The sequence below is a fragment of the Trifolium pratense genome, linkage group LG3 (assembly GCF_020283565.1).
Source record: "Trifolium pratense cultivar HEN17-A07 linkage group LG3, ARS_RC_1.1, whole genome shotgun sequence".
NCBI classification, from domain to species: Eukaryota; Viridiplantae; Streptophyta; class Magnoliopsida; order Fabales; family Fabaceae; genus Trifolium; species Trifolium pratense.
In genome coordinates this window covers 42497708-42514872 of record NC_060061.1, presented here as the reverse complement: position 1 = coordinate 42514872, position 17165 = coordinate 42497708, and the positions used below count along the sequence as shown (strand labels likewise).

Here is a 17165-nt window from a genome sequence, read left to right as displayed (position 1 = left end):
TCAAGGTTGTTGTTGGGATGTTGAAGGAGGCTTTCGATTGGCCGCTTGAAATTGGTAATACTGAGTTCGAATGGACGCCAGTTTACGTTGTAGCATTTCCTTATCACTAGCAAGGTGCTCAACTCGCTTCTGGACAGCTAGACCATCACTGTAGTGTTGGATACCTTCACGTGCTAGCTCATCAAGCTTAACCTTTTGTGCTTCAATAGCCACTGCAGCTAGCTTTTCCATCTTAGCCTCCTCTTGTCGAATCTTTGCCTTTAGCGCTTCGATTTCAGATTGCCATTGAGCAATATTGTTCTCACAAGCCACAAGTTGCTCAAGAGCTTCATCAGAGGCAGCCTTGATAGTTGTGACCTCTGCATTGCAACTATTAGCTTGCTCGAAATGGTGTTGCTGGGTGGCAAGCAGAGATGTCAAAAGGCTGCTAGTCCTGGTTAGGAGCTGAGATTGACTAACGAATTGTTCTAAAAAGGTTTCAGCCTGAGTCACTAGAAGGAACATGGCTTCGTCAGTCCTTGGGTTCTGCAGCTTGCGAAAAAGGGCTTTGATGTTGTAATATATAGAAGAGTCACGCTCAAGCAAGCCCAGCATATCCCCATTAAGAATTTCTCTCCTGAACCTGATTTCATGCTCAAACTGTTCTTGCTCAAGTACATCTTCCCTACCCTTTGTGTCCTCAACAGCGGAGCTAGAGGTGCCATAGCTTGATAAAAGCTTGCTAAGTGCATCTACGGGAGTTAAATCTTTTAACTCTTTAGCAAGTTCAGCTGGCAGGACAACAGTAGGAAATGGCTTCGACACGGAAGTTCCCTCTTCACCAAGTGAATCACCAATATAGGAGTTCCCATCTTCAGAGTCGAAAGTGCCAGCACTGGGTGAACTAGACTCATGGTTTGACCCACTTGGTTGTGGTTGATTGGTAGTGGAGTGCTCGCCATCAACTGTTGGCCTTTGTTCAGTATTAGCAATGGGGTCAGCTTGAAAGTTGGTTGGAGGATCATTATCAGCCAATACTTGGGCAGGATTTGTCGAAGGATTCTGTTGTGGTAAGCTTTGATCGAGTTGGTCTTCTTCATTGTCAGGCTTAAGGTTGTCATCTTCGAAAGCGCGGTGAGGCGAGCCAGGAGCCTTGGGCGGTGGTGAGGTTTCAGCAAGAATGGCCGTTCCGACAGGCTGAGGAGATGGGATTTTTTCTGCAACATCTTCAGGATGTGCATCGCTTGGTCCTTCGACCACCCCCTCCGCCGCTTTGCTAGGAGTAGGCTCATCCTGAGAAATAACTTGAGCAGAGTTTTGTGGCTGAAACAAATAAAACCATGAAAGAATGAGTAACACAGCCAAAAGCTGGAGAAGTAACAAGAAATAAGAATGGCTTACTTGGGTTTGAGGGGTAGCAGAAGCTTCAGGTTGTGAAGTTGTTTCTTTTGCAGTAGCAGAAGCCTCGACAACAGTAGTTGCAGCAGGAGATTTTTTCTGTTTCTTTTTCTTCTTTTTCTTCCTCTCCGATTGTTCCAAAGGAGGATCTTCAGGTGATGCCAGAGTATCAGGTTGTGCCTCAATCTCAGAGGACTTGCGCTCAGGAGTACTTTCTTGGGTGGGTTGGCGTTCTTTCTTCTTCTTCTTCTTTTTCTTTTTCTCATCAGTAATGGGTTCAGCACTGGGAGAAAGATCTTGAGTAGTAACAACGGTAGTCTGTTCGGGGATGGTCGAGAGAACAGGAATATCCTGCAAGCCACAACTCCGTAAGTTCGCAGGTAAGGAAAAGAAGAGAAAAGTCTTTTGCTAGATAAGTACCTTATCTGGAGCACTCGAACAAGTGGCTGGAACAGGCTTTTGTTTTTTCGAAACAGAAGGAGTTTCAGTTGAATGAGGCCTCTTGCGTGAAGCAATCTAGGAAGGGCATATCAAAGTTAACATAGAAATCTTACAGAAGTGTGAGAAGCCACAAGAAGATAAAAGCCTACCTGTAGTTCAACCTTAGATGGTGGAGGAAGAGGCTTGCTAGAGTCGCTGGAACCTGCCTTCGACTTACTCCCTGCATCGAAGAGGTGCGCATAAGAGAAAAGCACGCAAGGTAAAAATGATGCAAGTAAAAGTAAAACTAAAAGAATACCTCTGGCGTTCAATTTCGACTTAATCTTGTTCAAAATAGATGAGTCGAACCCATTAGAGATAGCAGTGAGTAAGGCAGTCTTGTCAACCAGGCGTCCTTCATAGTGTCGAGACCACCAGGTAAAAAATTCCCTAGTGCAGGCATGTGAGGGAGCGAAGTCGAATGGGGTAAGCTCATAAGAAGGCTGATTGAAGTGGTTCAAGAATGAATAGAACTGTGGTTCTGTCATGCCATGCTTGCCTAAACAAACCTCCCTCTCTTCCAAGTATATGCTCTTAGGGAGTATTTGAGTTAAGCCAAATTGGCGAGACACCAGGTTTGGGAAGTAGCCAACTAACCCAAAATCTCCAGAGGTCAAGCCAATTCGACAAGACAAGACTGTAGGCATCAAGTAAGCATTCCAAATGCTGTTGGTTACCATCTCAAATTCTGGTGGAGAAGGAAATCTGTGAGTAAACCAAGGAGGACCAAGTGGCCTATCCACAAAGGGAGCAAAGCTAGGCTTGAACTTCTTCAGGCTGAGAAAAGTATTAAAATACTGTTGGAAAGCCACATCATAACCAAGGCCTCTTTCCCTAGGCACCATTCTCGCCAACCTCGTGCCTTCGACTCGACGTGTTCTTGATTCCTCATAGTATGGCTCAGGCAAGAAAAGGTCAAGCTCAGCATGAAAAGTGGCAGTTAGCCATAATTGCAGTAACCAGAAAGGGCCAGCACCTAAAAAGGTGGATCCATCACCTGTTCTTTTAAGATGTTCACAAGCATCCCTCATGGATTCATAAAGACATCCAAGAATAAGCCGAGCGAAGTTGAATTGCTGGCACTCATGTAATTGAATAGCCATAGGGATGAATTTCTTGGCTACTTGGAGAGATTGAGTGCAGAAGACATACTGCGATAGCCATAAGGTTAAGAAAGCGATGTGTTCTTCGTCACTTACTTCATCACTAGTCTTTCGATTCTCCACGATGTATTTAGAGTAAGACTTGTTTCGAAAGTCGAATTTGATGGTGTCGGAAGCTTTGCAAGGATCGTAAGTGTCGCCAAGAGGCGATAAGCCAGTAATGGCAGCAACATCCAGCAGTGTAGGAGTCATCATGCCACATTCGAAGTGGAAAGTGTTGGTGGAAGACTCAAAGAAGTGTAAAGCAGCAATAATCATCTCTTGCTGATATTTAAGGCCTGTCCGAGAAAGCTGAATAAGGTCATAAATACCACAGGCTTGCCAAATGTCAGCCTTATCACGTTGTACCCTGTCTAACCAGCCAAGGTATTGATCATTCAAAGAAGGAGCTGATCGAAACACTCTGTTAGGCGCCTTGATATAGCTAAAATTATAGGGTTCACTAATGAAAACCCTAGGAACACAAGGCTTATAAACAGGAAAAACAGACAAAACCTTGGAATTCCGACTTTTATCACTTGGCTTGGGTCCCCCAAATGCATGCACGAGGTTATCAACAGAATAAGGAAAGATTAATTGACTTTCCCAAAACTTTTGCAAGTCCAGACGCAACGATGGTTCTGGAACCACATCCTCATCGTAAGAAGAAAGAGTGGCGGCGGTCCACTTACCGGCGTAAGGAAGGAATTTTCTGACACCTGAATCTGACGCCATTGATGAAGGTATAAAGATGGCGTGAAAGAATGGTGATTAGGGTTAAATTTGGGAATCACAGGTTGTTTGCAACGGTTGAGGAAAATCCGAGTGAAAAGAAAGTTGATGACTGGGTGATAAGTAGAAAAGTGAAGACAAGAAGTCTTTTGGAAGCAAGAATTCAAGAAAGAATCGCAGAAGATGAAGAAGAAGATGAACAGTTGACAGAGCAAAAATTGGAGAAAAACGCAATAAAGGAAGAATCTGGCTATTTATAGAGGCACACGGATTGAGGAAAATAGCAAATTTTTTCAACTTCCTATGTTGACAAGTGTCCAAACCCCTGGACAGGTGGAAAGAAAAACAAGTTTTGGAGCCAATCCAAAGTTTTGAATGGCAGCCTAAACGATAGGAGAGATAAATGGAAAAGAAAGTTATCCATTAATACTTTCAAAAATGCCACTTCCTCTTTCGATAGACACCGTCGAAAATGGCATTTTTGGGGGGCAATTTGTTGGACATAAATTTGGTATTTATCAATTAAATATAATTGGTGGGTCCAATATTTATTTTGGAGGTTATATTATCAAAACAAAACTTTCAAAGTTGGTGTCGAGAACTCCCTATGTCGAAGCAGAAAAGCGTTTCGAGAGCTGTAGAGGATGCGTATAGTTTTGGTTTTACCAGGAGGCTATCGAAGGCGCAAAATCGAATCGAGAGATAGTTGGGCCAAGCCCAAAAAAGAAACAACGAACGGCCCAAAAGGTCTTGGCGCGCGCTGAAGAAATGAAAGATGAAAGTGGAGAACGTGGTCGACGTGGCAAATGAAGGAGCGTCCAGATGATCAAGAAACAGTTACCACTTAGTAGTAGTATTTATAGTAGTTTTTCATTCTGAACAATGGTCACAAAATTTATACAAACTTTCTCTCTAAAAATTCTAAGTACTCAGCGATCGAACGAACGGAATTCGAAGGAGAAATGTATGTTTTGTGAACCATCTTTATTTGTAATTGTTTTTCATTCAATGCAATGCAATTTGTTTTCCAGTAATTTTTTCTAAGTCTGAATCCAGATACTTGCTTGAGAAACTGCTACTTCGAGGCGATTCGAATTAGTTTCTCGTGTGTGCTTTAAAATATTTTAATTCCTAAGTGTTCGTTTCCTTATTCAAACGAACCTTCAAACAGTTTTCTTGAAACGAACAAACACAAAATTGTCCTGAGATTTACTAGTTGATCTCGCGAGTTTAAATACTTAAACTAGCGGTTGTTTACCAAATTCCAACGTAAACAATACAGTATGAGTTTCTATGTTACCCATAATTAATCTTAGTTGGAAATATCTGTTACACATCATTTTCTCATTCAATCGAATTTTTTTCACGTGCATTAGTTATGAATAAGATTTATCTAATTTTATTATTTTTAGGTTTTACCACTAGGATCTGGGTTATTGGATCTTCTAATCTGGTTCGGAAGTCAGTTTTGCAATCAAGTGGTTTTTCAACTCCTTCTGATCGTAATTGCGAGAAATCGAACTGTGGTATTCTCTACCAAGTCCAATGTCAATCACCATTACTGGACCAACTAACGATTGGTTTTTTTTTTATTACCAAACAACTAACGTTTGGTTGATTTAGTTAACTTTAATTTATCACAAAAAGTTGTTTCATGATTTTATGAATTATAAGAATATCATTCTTTGGTTAGTTCATTTGTTTCTAGTTTGATTGATCTTAAATTAAACACGTTATAAGTGAAGTTGTTTCATTCCTTCTTTTATTATTAATAGATCAAACTCGTCATTTGGTGTTGGATCTTGTTGATGTGCGTCTTAAGAGCAAGTGTAAAGAAGCTTAGAAGTAGAATTTTTTGCATTAAAAAATAATATTTTGATTTTTAAAAATTTAAATGCACAACTTTTAAGAATACTAATTTCTATATTAAATTTTTTATTATGTACACTTTATAAGCAAAAATATAATTTTTAGTTTTATTGTATATTTAATGTATCTTATTTATATTATGGACCAAATACATTAAATATATAATGAATCTAGAAATGATTGGTTTTGCCATCCAAAAAAAGATTAGCGACGCAGCTTGTTATCCGTTTGCCTTTCACTCTTGTATAATTATTTTGGAAATATTATCCAAACAATATATTTTATAAAAAAAATAGAAAAAAAAATGATACCAAGTATCATGAATTTAGAAAATACATTTTTGCCTATAAAATGGTAAATACGCTTAAAGTACATGTTAGCATTTATCTTTTGTTTGTACTTTGCATTGCAATTGACTTTTCCTCTCTCGTGAGGTCATCGTTACTCGTTAGATTCATTCACAAGGGGGTAACTGCTTCTGACCTATAATAACATAACAATGCTATTATGTAATGTGGCAAGTGTGTGATGTTTCTCTATCAGTATGTACTACCACGTCCGTCCTGTCCGATATTTTCGGTTTTTCGGCCGATTTTATGATTTTTGCCTGATTTTAGGTTTTTCGACCGATTTTATGGTTTATAGTCGATTTTAGGTTTTTCAGCCGATTTATGGTTTTTGACCGATTTTGGATTTTTTCTGCCGATTTTTGGATTTAGGGTCGATTTTATTAAAATAAATAAAATTAAATAAAGGAAATTCGATTACATTACCCAAACAAAGAATTTTACAATTGATGGAATTTCAACACTTTATCCAAACACTGAAATTTGAAAATCAAGGGAATTCAATTGAATCAATTGAATTGCCTAGTATTTAAAATCTCTTGAATTTCTAGAATCCCTCATCCAAACACACTCTTAGTCTTTTTAGCTTTTTAATTTTCTCTCAAAATTTTAGTCATTTTAAGAAACTAATACACATTTAGTGATACTTTATCATTTATACCCTTACAAAAGTTAAAACATTAATTAAATATATTTTCTCTTTCTTAATAAAGTAAGGGTAAAAATGACTTTACTTATCATTTCTTAATCTTCATGCAAAACTCCAAAAAAACTAAAGTTTTGGGACGAGAAAATACTAAGTTTTAGCTCTTGATTTAATGTAAATGATCTTTTAAACTTCATAATCCAACACTATTAAACATATCCACAATTATCCATACGGTAAACATTGCCATAATTCGATTTTTGTTTAAAAAAAAATTGTATCACTAATATTAACTATTAATTACTAGTTTTAGTTATTTCAATTTCAATAAAAAGTAGTACTATAAATTTATATATTACTTTAAAATGAATTAAACAAATCATCTCAAAATTATTTTATTTATATTTTGTTTTCAAGTAATTTTATAACTATTTTTTTTCTTATATAAATTGAGAATTTTCGAATTCTAACTCTAAATATATAATGTAATATTTTTAGTATAGAAATAATTCTTGCATGTGAGACTGACATCATCTCTCAGACTCAGAGTATGTGTTTTTAATTTTATCCCAACTAAGTTTCCTTCGTAGCTTGGGCAAAAAGAAAATGATTTATTTTTTTATAATTGTTGAACTAAAAGATTAAAGGATTAGTGTTTATTGTAGGAGTCTTCGTGTAACCATGACAACCTCACACGAGGGATTCACGACTAGTACTTTGTTTGGCACCAATAAATAACGAAATATATTTATAAACATTTAAAATAAGAAAAAATAAATAAATTAATGTTAACTTTATCAACATAACTTGTAGTACTTTTGTCCCCTATTATATGTCCTATTGACATTTTTTCATGAATATTAAGAAAAATTGATATTATAATTAATTTTTAAGAAATTATATTAGCTCATCCAACTTAGTACTAGAGAGAATCAACTTGAGATTGATGATCACACTCTCAGAACCAATAGCATTATACCAACCCAAGTAGTGGGTTAGTTGATAGTATAATTAATGTTTAGTTTTTTGGTATTTTTCTGTGGTGAAAAGTTTGTAGTTTATTTTTCTTATTCCAGTGTAAAGTATAGTTATATTTGAAAACGTAATACTCCCTCCGGTCCTATATATAAGAAACACTTTGGAAATGTTTTTTTGTCCTTTTTATAAGAAACATTCTTTAAATTTATTCTTTATTAAATAGATAATCCCTTATATACCCTTATTAAATTGTGTAAAATGCAACATATTCCAATGTTATGCATTAATTACACAAATACATTCTCAAGGTTAATTTTGGAATAACACATAACATTTTAGAAATTTTAATAAAAAAAATAAGTCTCCTTGATATGTGTGTTTTTCTCAATGTGTTCCTTATATATAAGACTGGAGGGAGTAATACATTATCAAAAAAAAAAAACGTAATAATAAATGTGTCTGGAAACTTGAAAAATGACATATATTTATAGACAAATTTTATTTTTGAAAATGTGCTTATAATTAGAGAAGAAGGGACTATAAAAAAATTCATGAGCATAGTTCAGTTATTAGAGATATTGTATGTAACGATCTACTCTCGCTTATTTACCTTAAGGTGAAATTATTTATTTAAATGAAATCTTAACGTAAAATTCTAATCACTAAACCACTCGATAAAAAATATCGAATGTATTCTCAATATATACCCATCCTTTTCATTTTTAATTATTTTAAAATTGTATTGTATTTAATATACACTACCGATTTGATTTATTTTTATTAAGGTGCATCTTCTAATATGTTTCTAAAAATAAAGAAGTTTTTTTTTGTACCCCATAAAGGTCTATTGGACTTAGCTAATGCAACATTGATGGCTACGCTTGGTTGTCTAAACTTGGTTGTGTTCGATGATATTTTTTGGGATAGTTCTGCGGCTACTTTTGGTTGTTTTGTTAAGAATTTCGGTGTTATATATTTTTTTTATGTTATTTCATTCTTATAAATTAGTTTAACTGCTATAAACTATAAATTTATCCGCTATATACTTTTTTTTTCTCAATTTGTTAACAAATTAAAAACCGAAAAACTTTAAAATAACCTAGTTAAAAAAAATGGAAAACTTAAGATGGTGAGTTAAATGCTTCGTGTTAAATGCTTCGTATTGAGATCAACTATTAGTAAAATTAGTTATATAACTTATATTTTACACCAAAAATATACTCCCTTCGGTTCTAATTATAAGAAGATATTCACTTTTTAGATACATTGAAATTTAATCTATCTAGTATATATTATTGTCTAGATACATCAATTTTTGAATATATCTAAAAAAGTGAATGTTTTCTTATAAGTAGGATTGGAGGGAGTATTTCCTCCTATAATTAACAATTATAAGTAGTTTCTTTTTAATTGTGATTCGAAAAAGTAACTAAATTGGAAACTGAAATTTCTTTTACAGAAATTTGGAAACTGGAGTTGTTTACACACTTTATTTTTATCTTCGGTTTCTGATACTAACTTTTGAAAAATTCATACTATGGGTCTGTTTGGGAAGCCAAAAATGCTAGCTTTTAGTTTTTGTTTTATGGTTTATAAGCTAAAAGACCTGATTTGGTAACAGTCTTTTCAGAAAGAGCTTTTAGCTTATTTTACTGACTTATAGCTTATTTTTCAGAAGTTATTTCAAGTAGCTTCTGAGCTTATAGCTTCTAGCTTTTCATTTTTTATTCCTCTTTTATCCTTATTATTTTAACTAAAATACATATTTACCCTTTATAATTTATTATCATTAGTATTTAAAATAAAATAAGTAAATACATGTTTTAACGTTGCCTCTTTTAAAATCACATGTATATTATTTTTTAACGTTGCCTTATTATCTATTTTCAAATATGAAGGCTAAAGCATTTTTTTTATCAATTCATAGGTACGTACCTTACTAGCTATAATTTTTTTTAAACAACTTACCTTACTATAATTAATCATTATACTATATTGTGAATATATTTTGTTATTATTTTTTCATAAAGTATATCAACTGAAAGGAAAATAATTTTTTTTTTAAAAAAATAGCATATAAAAATTAGTTTAATAATAACATTTGAATTGAAAGATATATTTATTGAATCAATAAACTTAAAATATTGTAAAAAAAATAAAAAAAATTTAAAATATTAAATTCTAAGTATCTTAAATAGTATTAATTTGATAAAAAAATATTATTGAATTAAAGATATCCTTTTATGTCATTTTACATTTATCAGTCAGTTGAACCACTAATTTTACCAAACACTTCAATCAGCTAGAAGCTATCAGCCAGCAGCCATCAGTCATAAGCTATTAGCTAACTTATCGACCATAAGCTATTTTTGCCAAATAGATCCTATGTGCACTATAATTTTTATGACATCATCCATAAGCATCTTGCTTGAGGAAAAAGATATACGTATAAGTATATAACTTATGGAAGAAGAAATATTATGGACTTGTCAAAAAGAGAAGAATTATTCTTGTAATCGTGATAATGTTTTAAAATTGAACATGGTTAACCCACTCGAGGTTGGTCTAGTGGGGTTGACTTAAGTCCTTGGAGTATGCTCCTCTCAAGGTTTTAGGTTCGATTCCTCCTAGTACCAATTTCGGTGGGATAAGTCCATATAGAGAAAAAAAAAACTTTGGCTTTAAATGGAGCCCCCACAAGTGGAATGTGGGATTGATCTCCTTGGATTAGTCGGTCATAAGGTCGGATACCAAGTTTTTTAAAAGAAATAAAAAAAAAAATGAACATGGTTATGATCAAATGAAAAAAAAAAAAAAACTTAGGTTTTCCGCTTCTTCTAATCAATTTGTTTTTAAAGAAAATTCATTAATCACTAAAGTCAATTACTTGATTCACGGCTGCAAATTGCTAAGTTATGTTTTTATACATTATTTTAAAATAGACAACATATATATTTCTGCTAAAAAAGTTATATAGTTAAAAACATAAACGCTAAAAAAAAATTTTTTTTTTCAAAAGAGGAGTAACAAAGTGCTACTGCTTCAATATATATATGAGGAGTGCTAGCAACACACTCTTTAACAAACACACTCCAACACACTCTCTTTTTATTGGTTGAAGTTCACATGGGTCCCATAAAAGTTATATGGGTCCACATTTTTTTATGGGACCCATGTGAATTTCAACCAATAAAAGAGAGTGTGTTGGAGTGTGTTTGTTAAAGAGTGTGTTGCTAGCATTATTCATATATATATATGAATTTAATTTTTATGCACCGTCGGTGTAAAGTTATTTTGCACATGCATCCAATAATATTCCGACACATCATGTATGATAATTAAAAACACATGATGTGTCACATTCATTAAATGATGTGGCAACATGTTATTGGATGCATGTGTAAAAAAAAATTACACCGACGGTGCACAACAATTAAACTCTATATATATATATATATATATATATAGAGAGAGAGAGAGAGGAATACAAAAGAAGGAGGGAGATTAGGCCAAAACCTCCTTACATACGGATAGACCTGAAACTAGGCTTACCCAAACCTATCAATAATAAGACTCATGTTTGTCAAACTATTTTTTACTCAAACATATAGTATTCTTTTCAAGCACAAAAAAAAAATAGTATTCTTTTAGTTTCAACAATTCAACATACATTACACCTTTATGAATAAATTATTATTAGTCACACATGCCACAAAAAAATAATTATTAATGTATGGAAAAATTGTTTGCCATACAGTACTAAGATTTGTTCATGATATTTTTCAAAGTCTTTTATAACATTAATCAAAATTTTCAACTGTACTGATTAAAAAAACTTCTAATCACACCCAAAAAAAACTAATTACATCTTAAAGTCACAAAAATATCTTTAAAATAAATTTCAATTGTATCTAAAACTCATCATTACACGTGTTTGTTCCTTTTCATTCACTCCACCTAGAATGTTATTCTCTTCGTGTTGTTGTTTTCTCCATTTCAGCAAGTTTTTCGAGTGGAAAAAATGTGATTCTGAGTTTGAAAGTTGTGGTTACGAGTTCCATATAATTCACGTATGATACTCATTCTTGTATTTTCGTTTTATGAGTTTCAATGGTAAGCGTGAATTCAGTTTACGTAAATTCTTATTGTCAGATGTCAGGTCATCAGATTGGACGATCAAAATTATAAATTGACCAAATTTTTTTAGATATGTAAATGACTAAAATTGCATAATTAAAAATAGATGATAAAAAATTGCCGTTTGGCTAAAATAAATGGACTAATTTTTTATTTTTTTTCATAGGCCAAATGGACTATAATTATATTTAAGTCTTAGTATTGATTATAATTAAGCACATATTTAAATTGGGTTAACCATTTAATTTGTCTATCAAATTTATGTCAAAATAACACAACTTTGTGTCTATAACGCAATTGACATGCAGATATTACTAAATTAGACGTTACTGTTGTGATAACGTGTGCGGTGAGTTAAGTCTCATATTGCTTTGAAAAGTGGAGGATAGACACTTTATAAATGAGATGACCGATGTTTTTTTTTTATTAAGGAATATGACTCATGAATCTAATTTCTTAAGATTTTGGATAAAAATATGGTGTCAAACTCACTTGTATAATTGTTATCAGCTCGGTGTAAATAATCTCTAACTACCACATCATAATCTAAGGGTGCGTTTGATTCGTAAAGCAGTAAGAATTGGACAGAATAATACATGACAGAACAAGATAATACAGGACAGAACAAAACTGTAATGGAGAGATATATGGCGATAATATTTTTATATTTGAAAATAAAATGATTATTTTCATATTTTTTATAGTTGTACCGTGGACAAAAAGTTGTCATGTGGTTCAGTGAGGGACAAAAAATGTCTCTTGCTGCCTAATTTGTCCAGTCTCATAACTAGTTTCAAATCAAACATGGTACAATAAAAATTGTCCAGTCCAGTCCCCTGTTTTTTAGCAAATCAAACGTACCCTAATAGTTACTTGTATTCAAATTTAAAATATCGCAATTATGTTTAGCCTTCCGTTGCTTATCACTTCGTCTATCAACCGAAAAAACTCAACCCATATTTAAGAGTGGAATAAAAGTAATTTCTTCTTTTTTAGTTTTCACTATTAATATTCAGTTAACTGATCGTCTAATCTGGTCCGAGAATCAGTTCTACCAGTTTCAACCCCTCTCAATCACAGTTACACAGAATCGAACCATAATCCTATTTATCAACTCCAATATCAATTACCATTGAATCAACTATTAAGTAACCAACTTTTGTCAAAAAAAAAACTATTAAGTAACCAACTATTAAGTAACTTCAAGAATACCAAATACTAATAATATTATACCGAAAATTCAATGGTCAATAAATCGTTTACCTTTAAATTAAGTCAACTCAATTAAAAGGGTGGTGTAAGCAAGCCGTGACAAAAGTGGAAAGTGAAAAAAGTAGGAGGCTTGCGTGGAAGCCATTAAAGAGGTAGAATAATGCGTTACTTACCTTTACTGTTACAAAGATATTTAAGCCATCCATTGAGCATAGTGTTTATTTGTTCAACTTTTTCTTTTGATTCATCACTTTTGAAATGTCACACATTACATTGACATTAAGAATCTTATATTTGGAGCCTTTAAAAAAGAATCTTATATTTGATACCTGCGACTTATACTTGTACTTGATCTAAGAGAAGTTATAATCGGTCCATAACATAAACAAGATAATATGCACCTTACAAATTATATGATTTAAAAATTTTGGAATATACTTTCATATTATTTTAACACCATGCTCTTTGTAGCCAAAAAAAAAAAAAACACTATGTTCCACCACCACTAGTCAAGCTAGATTATTCGTTTTTATGTATTGATAAGAAAAAAATTATTCGTTTTTTATGCACACACAAAAAATTGAGAATAATACAAGCTGATTTGATTGTGCATTATTCCATTCCATGCAAACAAGATTCATGTTTTTAAAAAAGCATTTTTTTTTCAATCTACAAGCTGATTTCGACAGGTGGTTTTAGGTAGTATTTGTCACTTTATTTATAGATAAAATAATTTGGCAAAATGCTATGATGTTGTTAAATAAATATTAGGAAAATATTTTTTTATAAAGAAAAATTGCAACCCTTACAATACAAGAGAGCTTCATTAGATGTTACGGAGGCAAACTAATAGGTCATTATACCAATAAAAAAGCAAAAGATGATTTATTTCTCATTCTCCATGTGAACCAAAATCATGAAATAAATAAAATCTGATCCACTATAATAGTCACATTAGCTACTTTTCATCTAAACATGACATTATTACGGACATTTCAAAGACTCCACGTGATAACTGACCAAATAAGAACGGCCTTTAGCATTTTTTATTCTCCAGCAAAGCATCAAAATCATTGAAATACTCCAAACTTTCTCAAAAGGTATAAAATCAACATTCAACCACTTATAAATTTCCTTCCAAACATATATAGAAAATACATAATTAAAAAATAAATGGTTGATTTTTTCATCTCTATAAAACTACTAGATACTTTTTATTTGGATATGATTCTGATCTCATAAAGTTGTAGATTGAAAAGCTCAGTAGTTTAAACTAAGACATGTGTCCAATCACTTGTTATGGTCCACTCATAATATTTACTTTTAATTTGTAATTAGCAGGACATCCGTGCGTCCGCACAGGAGTCGCGGCGTTGCCTCTCCTTGGTAACATGAAATAGTAAAAAATAAAAAGATATAATATTTGGTTTAAAAAAATAGGAAAAAAACAATAGTAAAATTATCACCAAAAAACCTTGGGTCTCCGTATTAATATATGAATATAAATATAGATAGTGTAGAAATTATGAAAAAATAGGCTACCTTATTAATATATTAGTAAAAACATAAGTCATGTAAAAATCACCAAAAAAAACTTAAGTCCATGTATTAAATATTTGAGTATAAATATAGTCCTGTAAAAATTATTAAAAAATAGACAATCATATTAATATGTTAGTGAAAATATAGGTCTTACAAAAATCATCAAAATAATTAGGTCACCGTATTAAATATGAGTATAACCCTTAAAATTGTAAAAAAATAGAATAAAATAGACAACTTAATTAATATATAAATAAAAGTATAAGTCCCGTAGAAATCACAAAAAACAAAGTTACCATATTAATATATGCGTATAAATATATGTCTCATAGGTGTTATAAAATAACGGACAAACTTATTAATATGAGTATAACACATAAGTCCCGTAAAAATCACACAACAGATTAGATTCTCGTATTAATATATGACTATAAATATATGTCTCACAAAAAATAGTAAAAAATTGGAAACTTCGTTAATAAGAGTAAAAATAGGCCCCGCAGAAATCACACAAAAAAGATTAGATCCTTGTAATAATATATGAGTATGAATATATGTCGGTAGAAATTATGAAATAATGGGCAACTTTATTAATATATACTCCCTCCGGACATAAATATAAGCAAAAGTGCATTTTTTAGATTCATTGAATAACAAATGTATCTGGTCTGTATTATAGTCTAGATACATCTGTTATTCAATGAATCTAAAAAGTACATTTTTGCTTATATTTGTGGCCGGAGGGAGTATATTAATAAAAAACATAGGACTCGTAAAAATCAACAAAATAATTAGGTCCCTGTATTAATATATGATCCAATATAACCCGTAAAATTATAAAAAAAAATAAAAATAAACAACTTTATTAACATATGATTAAAAATATAAGTCTCGTAGAAATCACAAAAAAAAAGGTTATCGTATTAATATATGAGTATAAATTTAGGTCTACATAAATTATTAAAGAACACGAAACCTTATTGGACCGGGTGTGGATAGGAAAACTTTACCAAGGCCCAACAAGAAGTGGCCCAATATGATCCAATCCACACTTTCAAATAATGTAAGGCGGGACGAGCTAGGATGACGCCAATATCTGGAAATTATGGCGCTAGGTGGGAAAAAAAATCTCCTCTATGATCTCTCACTCTTTAAGGGGAGAAGATAATAACCACCCCCCATGATCCACCGAAATAGGAGGTGGGGGGGGGGGGGGGAATAACCACCCCTAAGGACGCCACTCACGGAGGAAGAAGGACGTGGCCGAAAAACAGGGTAATGGAGCTTGGATAAGAAGGAATGAGACTCTATAAATAGCATTGATCATTCATGGTCAAGGATATACATTCTTTTTTATTTTCACGCATATAGACCTTTCTTGGGTCTAGATTTCTACAATATTATTTAATCCAATATCAATAATACAATCCCCTTCGAGTGTTCACCAGAACACTTATGAATAAGAGGAAAAATATAGGTCCCGCGGAATTCACACAAAAGATTATGTCCCCGTATAAATATATGAGTATAACTCATAAAATTGTAAGAAAAAAAAACTTTATTAATATAGGAGTAAAAATATAAGGCTCTTAGATATAACCAAAAAAATTAGGTTCCCGTATTAATATGAACATAACCCGTAAAATTATTAAAAAAAAAATAGACAACATAATATATTAGTAAAAACACAAGTTCCGTGAGAATCACAAAAAATAGTAGATTTCATATTAATATATATTAGAGCTAGGTATATGGGTTAAGGTCCGCAAGTCGACCCGTTTAACCCGCAACCCGCACGTACTTAAAACCATTTTATTTTGGTCCGTTTATATTTTTGCCCGTGTGGGTTGGACCGTTAAAACCGCGGGTTACGAGGGTTAAATCCGTGAGTTGGTCTGTGACCCGTGTTATTTTTAATTTTTATACAATTAATTATAAATTTTATCACTTATAACATTGGTCCATGTCCAAATCCAACTTTCTAAAAAAAATAAAATTTCTAAACCCTAAAAACAACAACAACACACTCTTATTTTTACTCACGTAGACAACAACACAAAAATGTCACAAACTTTATTTATTTTTATTTGTTACTTACAATTTATATGTTATAACATAAAATTATTAACAATTTATTTTTATTTGTTACTTACGTTTATTTTTAGCTTTTATTCTATCAATATTTTAGTTTATTTTATGACGTGTCAACAAATTAAATAGAGGTAAATTGGAGATTTCATAGGTATCTTTTTTTCTTATAAATAGAAGTAATTTTTTTGGCCTAATATGTAAGCAAAAGTAGTTTTTTTAGATTCATTGGAAAATAGATGTATTTATTTTAGTCTAAAATAGAGACCAAATACATCATTTTTGCAATAAATCTAAAAAAACTACTTTTCCAATAAAGGTTAATTAATGCTACGGTGGACCACCGTTGACAATCTACCGAATATGAATTTTATAAAATTTACCGTTAGATTGAACGTTTATATCATATAGATCATCTATAAAAAATTTAGAAAAATTGAAAATCATTTGATATGTTATTGAGATCCGAACTTTCAATCAAACGGTAATTTTATAAAATTTTCGTATTCGTTATAAAACAAGTAAAAATATTTTCAATCCAACAGTTACTTTTTCAAATTTATGAAATATTTAATTTTTAAAATTTAAAAATCATCAAGTAGTTTTGTCTCTACA

General features: G+C 32.1%; 2 protein-coding genes across 3 annotated transcripts; both read right to left on the bottom strand.

The window, feature by feature from the left end:
• On the bottom strand, positions 1 to 1643 carry LOC123915144. The gene is made up of 3 exons (XM_045966294.1): positions 1574 to 1643; positions 1381 to 1526; positions 1 to 1302 (listed from the first exon to the last, which is right to left on the bottom strand). Exons 1-3 carry the CDS (start codon positions 1641 to 1643, stop codon positions 1 to 3), a joined length of 1518 nt encoding a protein of 505 aa, XP_045822250.1.
• Positions 1502 to 3099, bottom strand: LOC123916856. 2 transcript variants are annotated; one of them, XM_045968424.1, is made up of 3 exons: positions 2117 to 3099; positions 1968 to 2038; positions 1502 to 1893 (listed from the first exon to the last, which is right to left on the bottom strand). In XM_045968424.1, the coding sequence occupies exons 1-3, from the start codon at positions 2958 to 2960 to the stop codon at positions 1786 to 1788; spliced, it is 1023 nt and encodes a 340-aa protein (XP_045824380.1). In that variant the 5' UTR covers positions 2961 to 3099; the 3' UTR covers positions 1502 to 1785. The 2 variants fall into 2 exon arrangements, with proteins under 2 accessions (XP_045824380.1, XP_045824379.1); XM_045968423.1 differs by having other exon boundaries at positions 1968 to 3099.
• Between the last annotated feature and the right edge of the window lie 14066 nt (positions 3100 to 17165).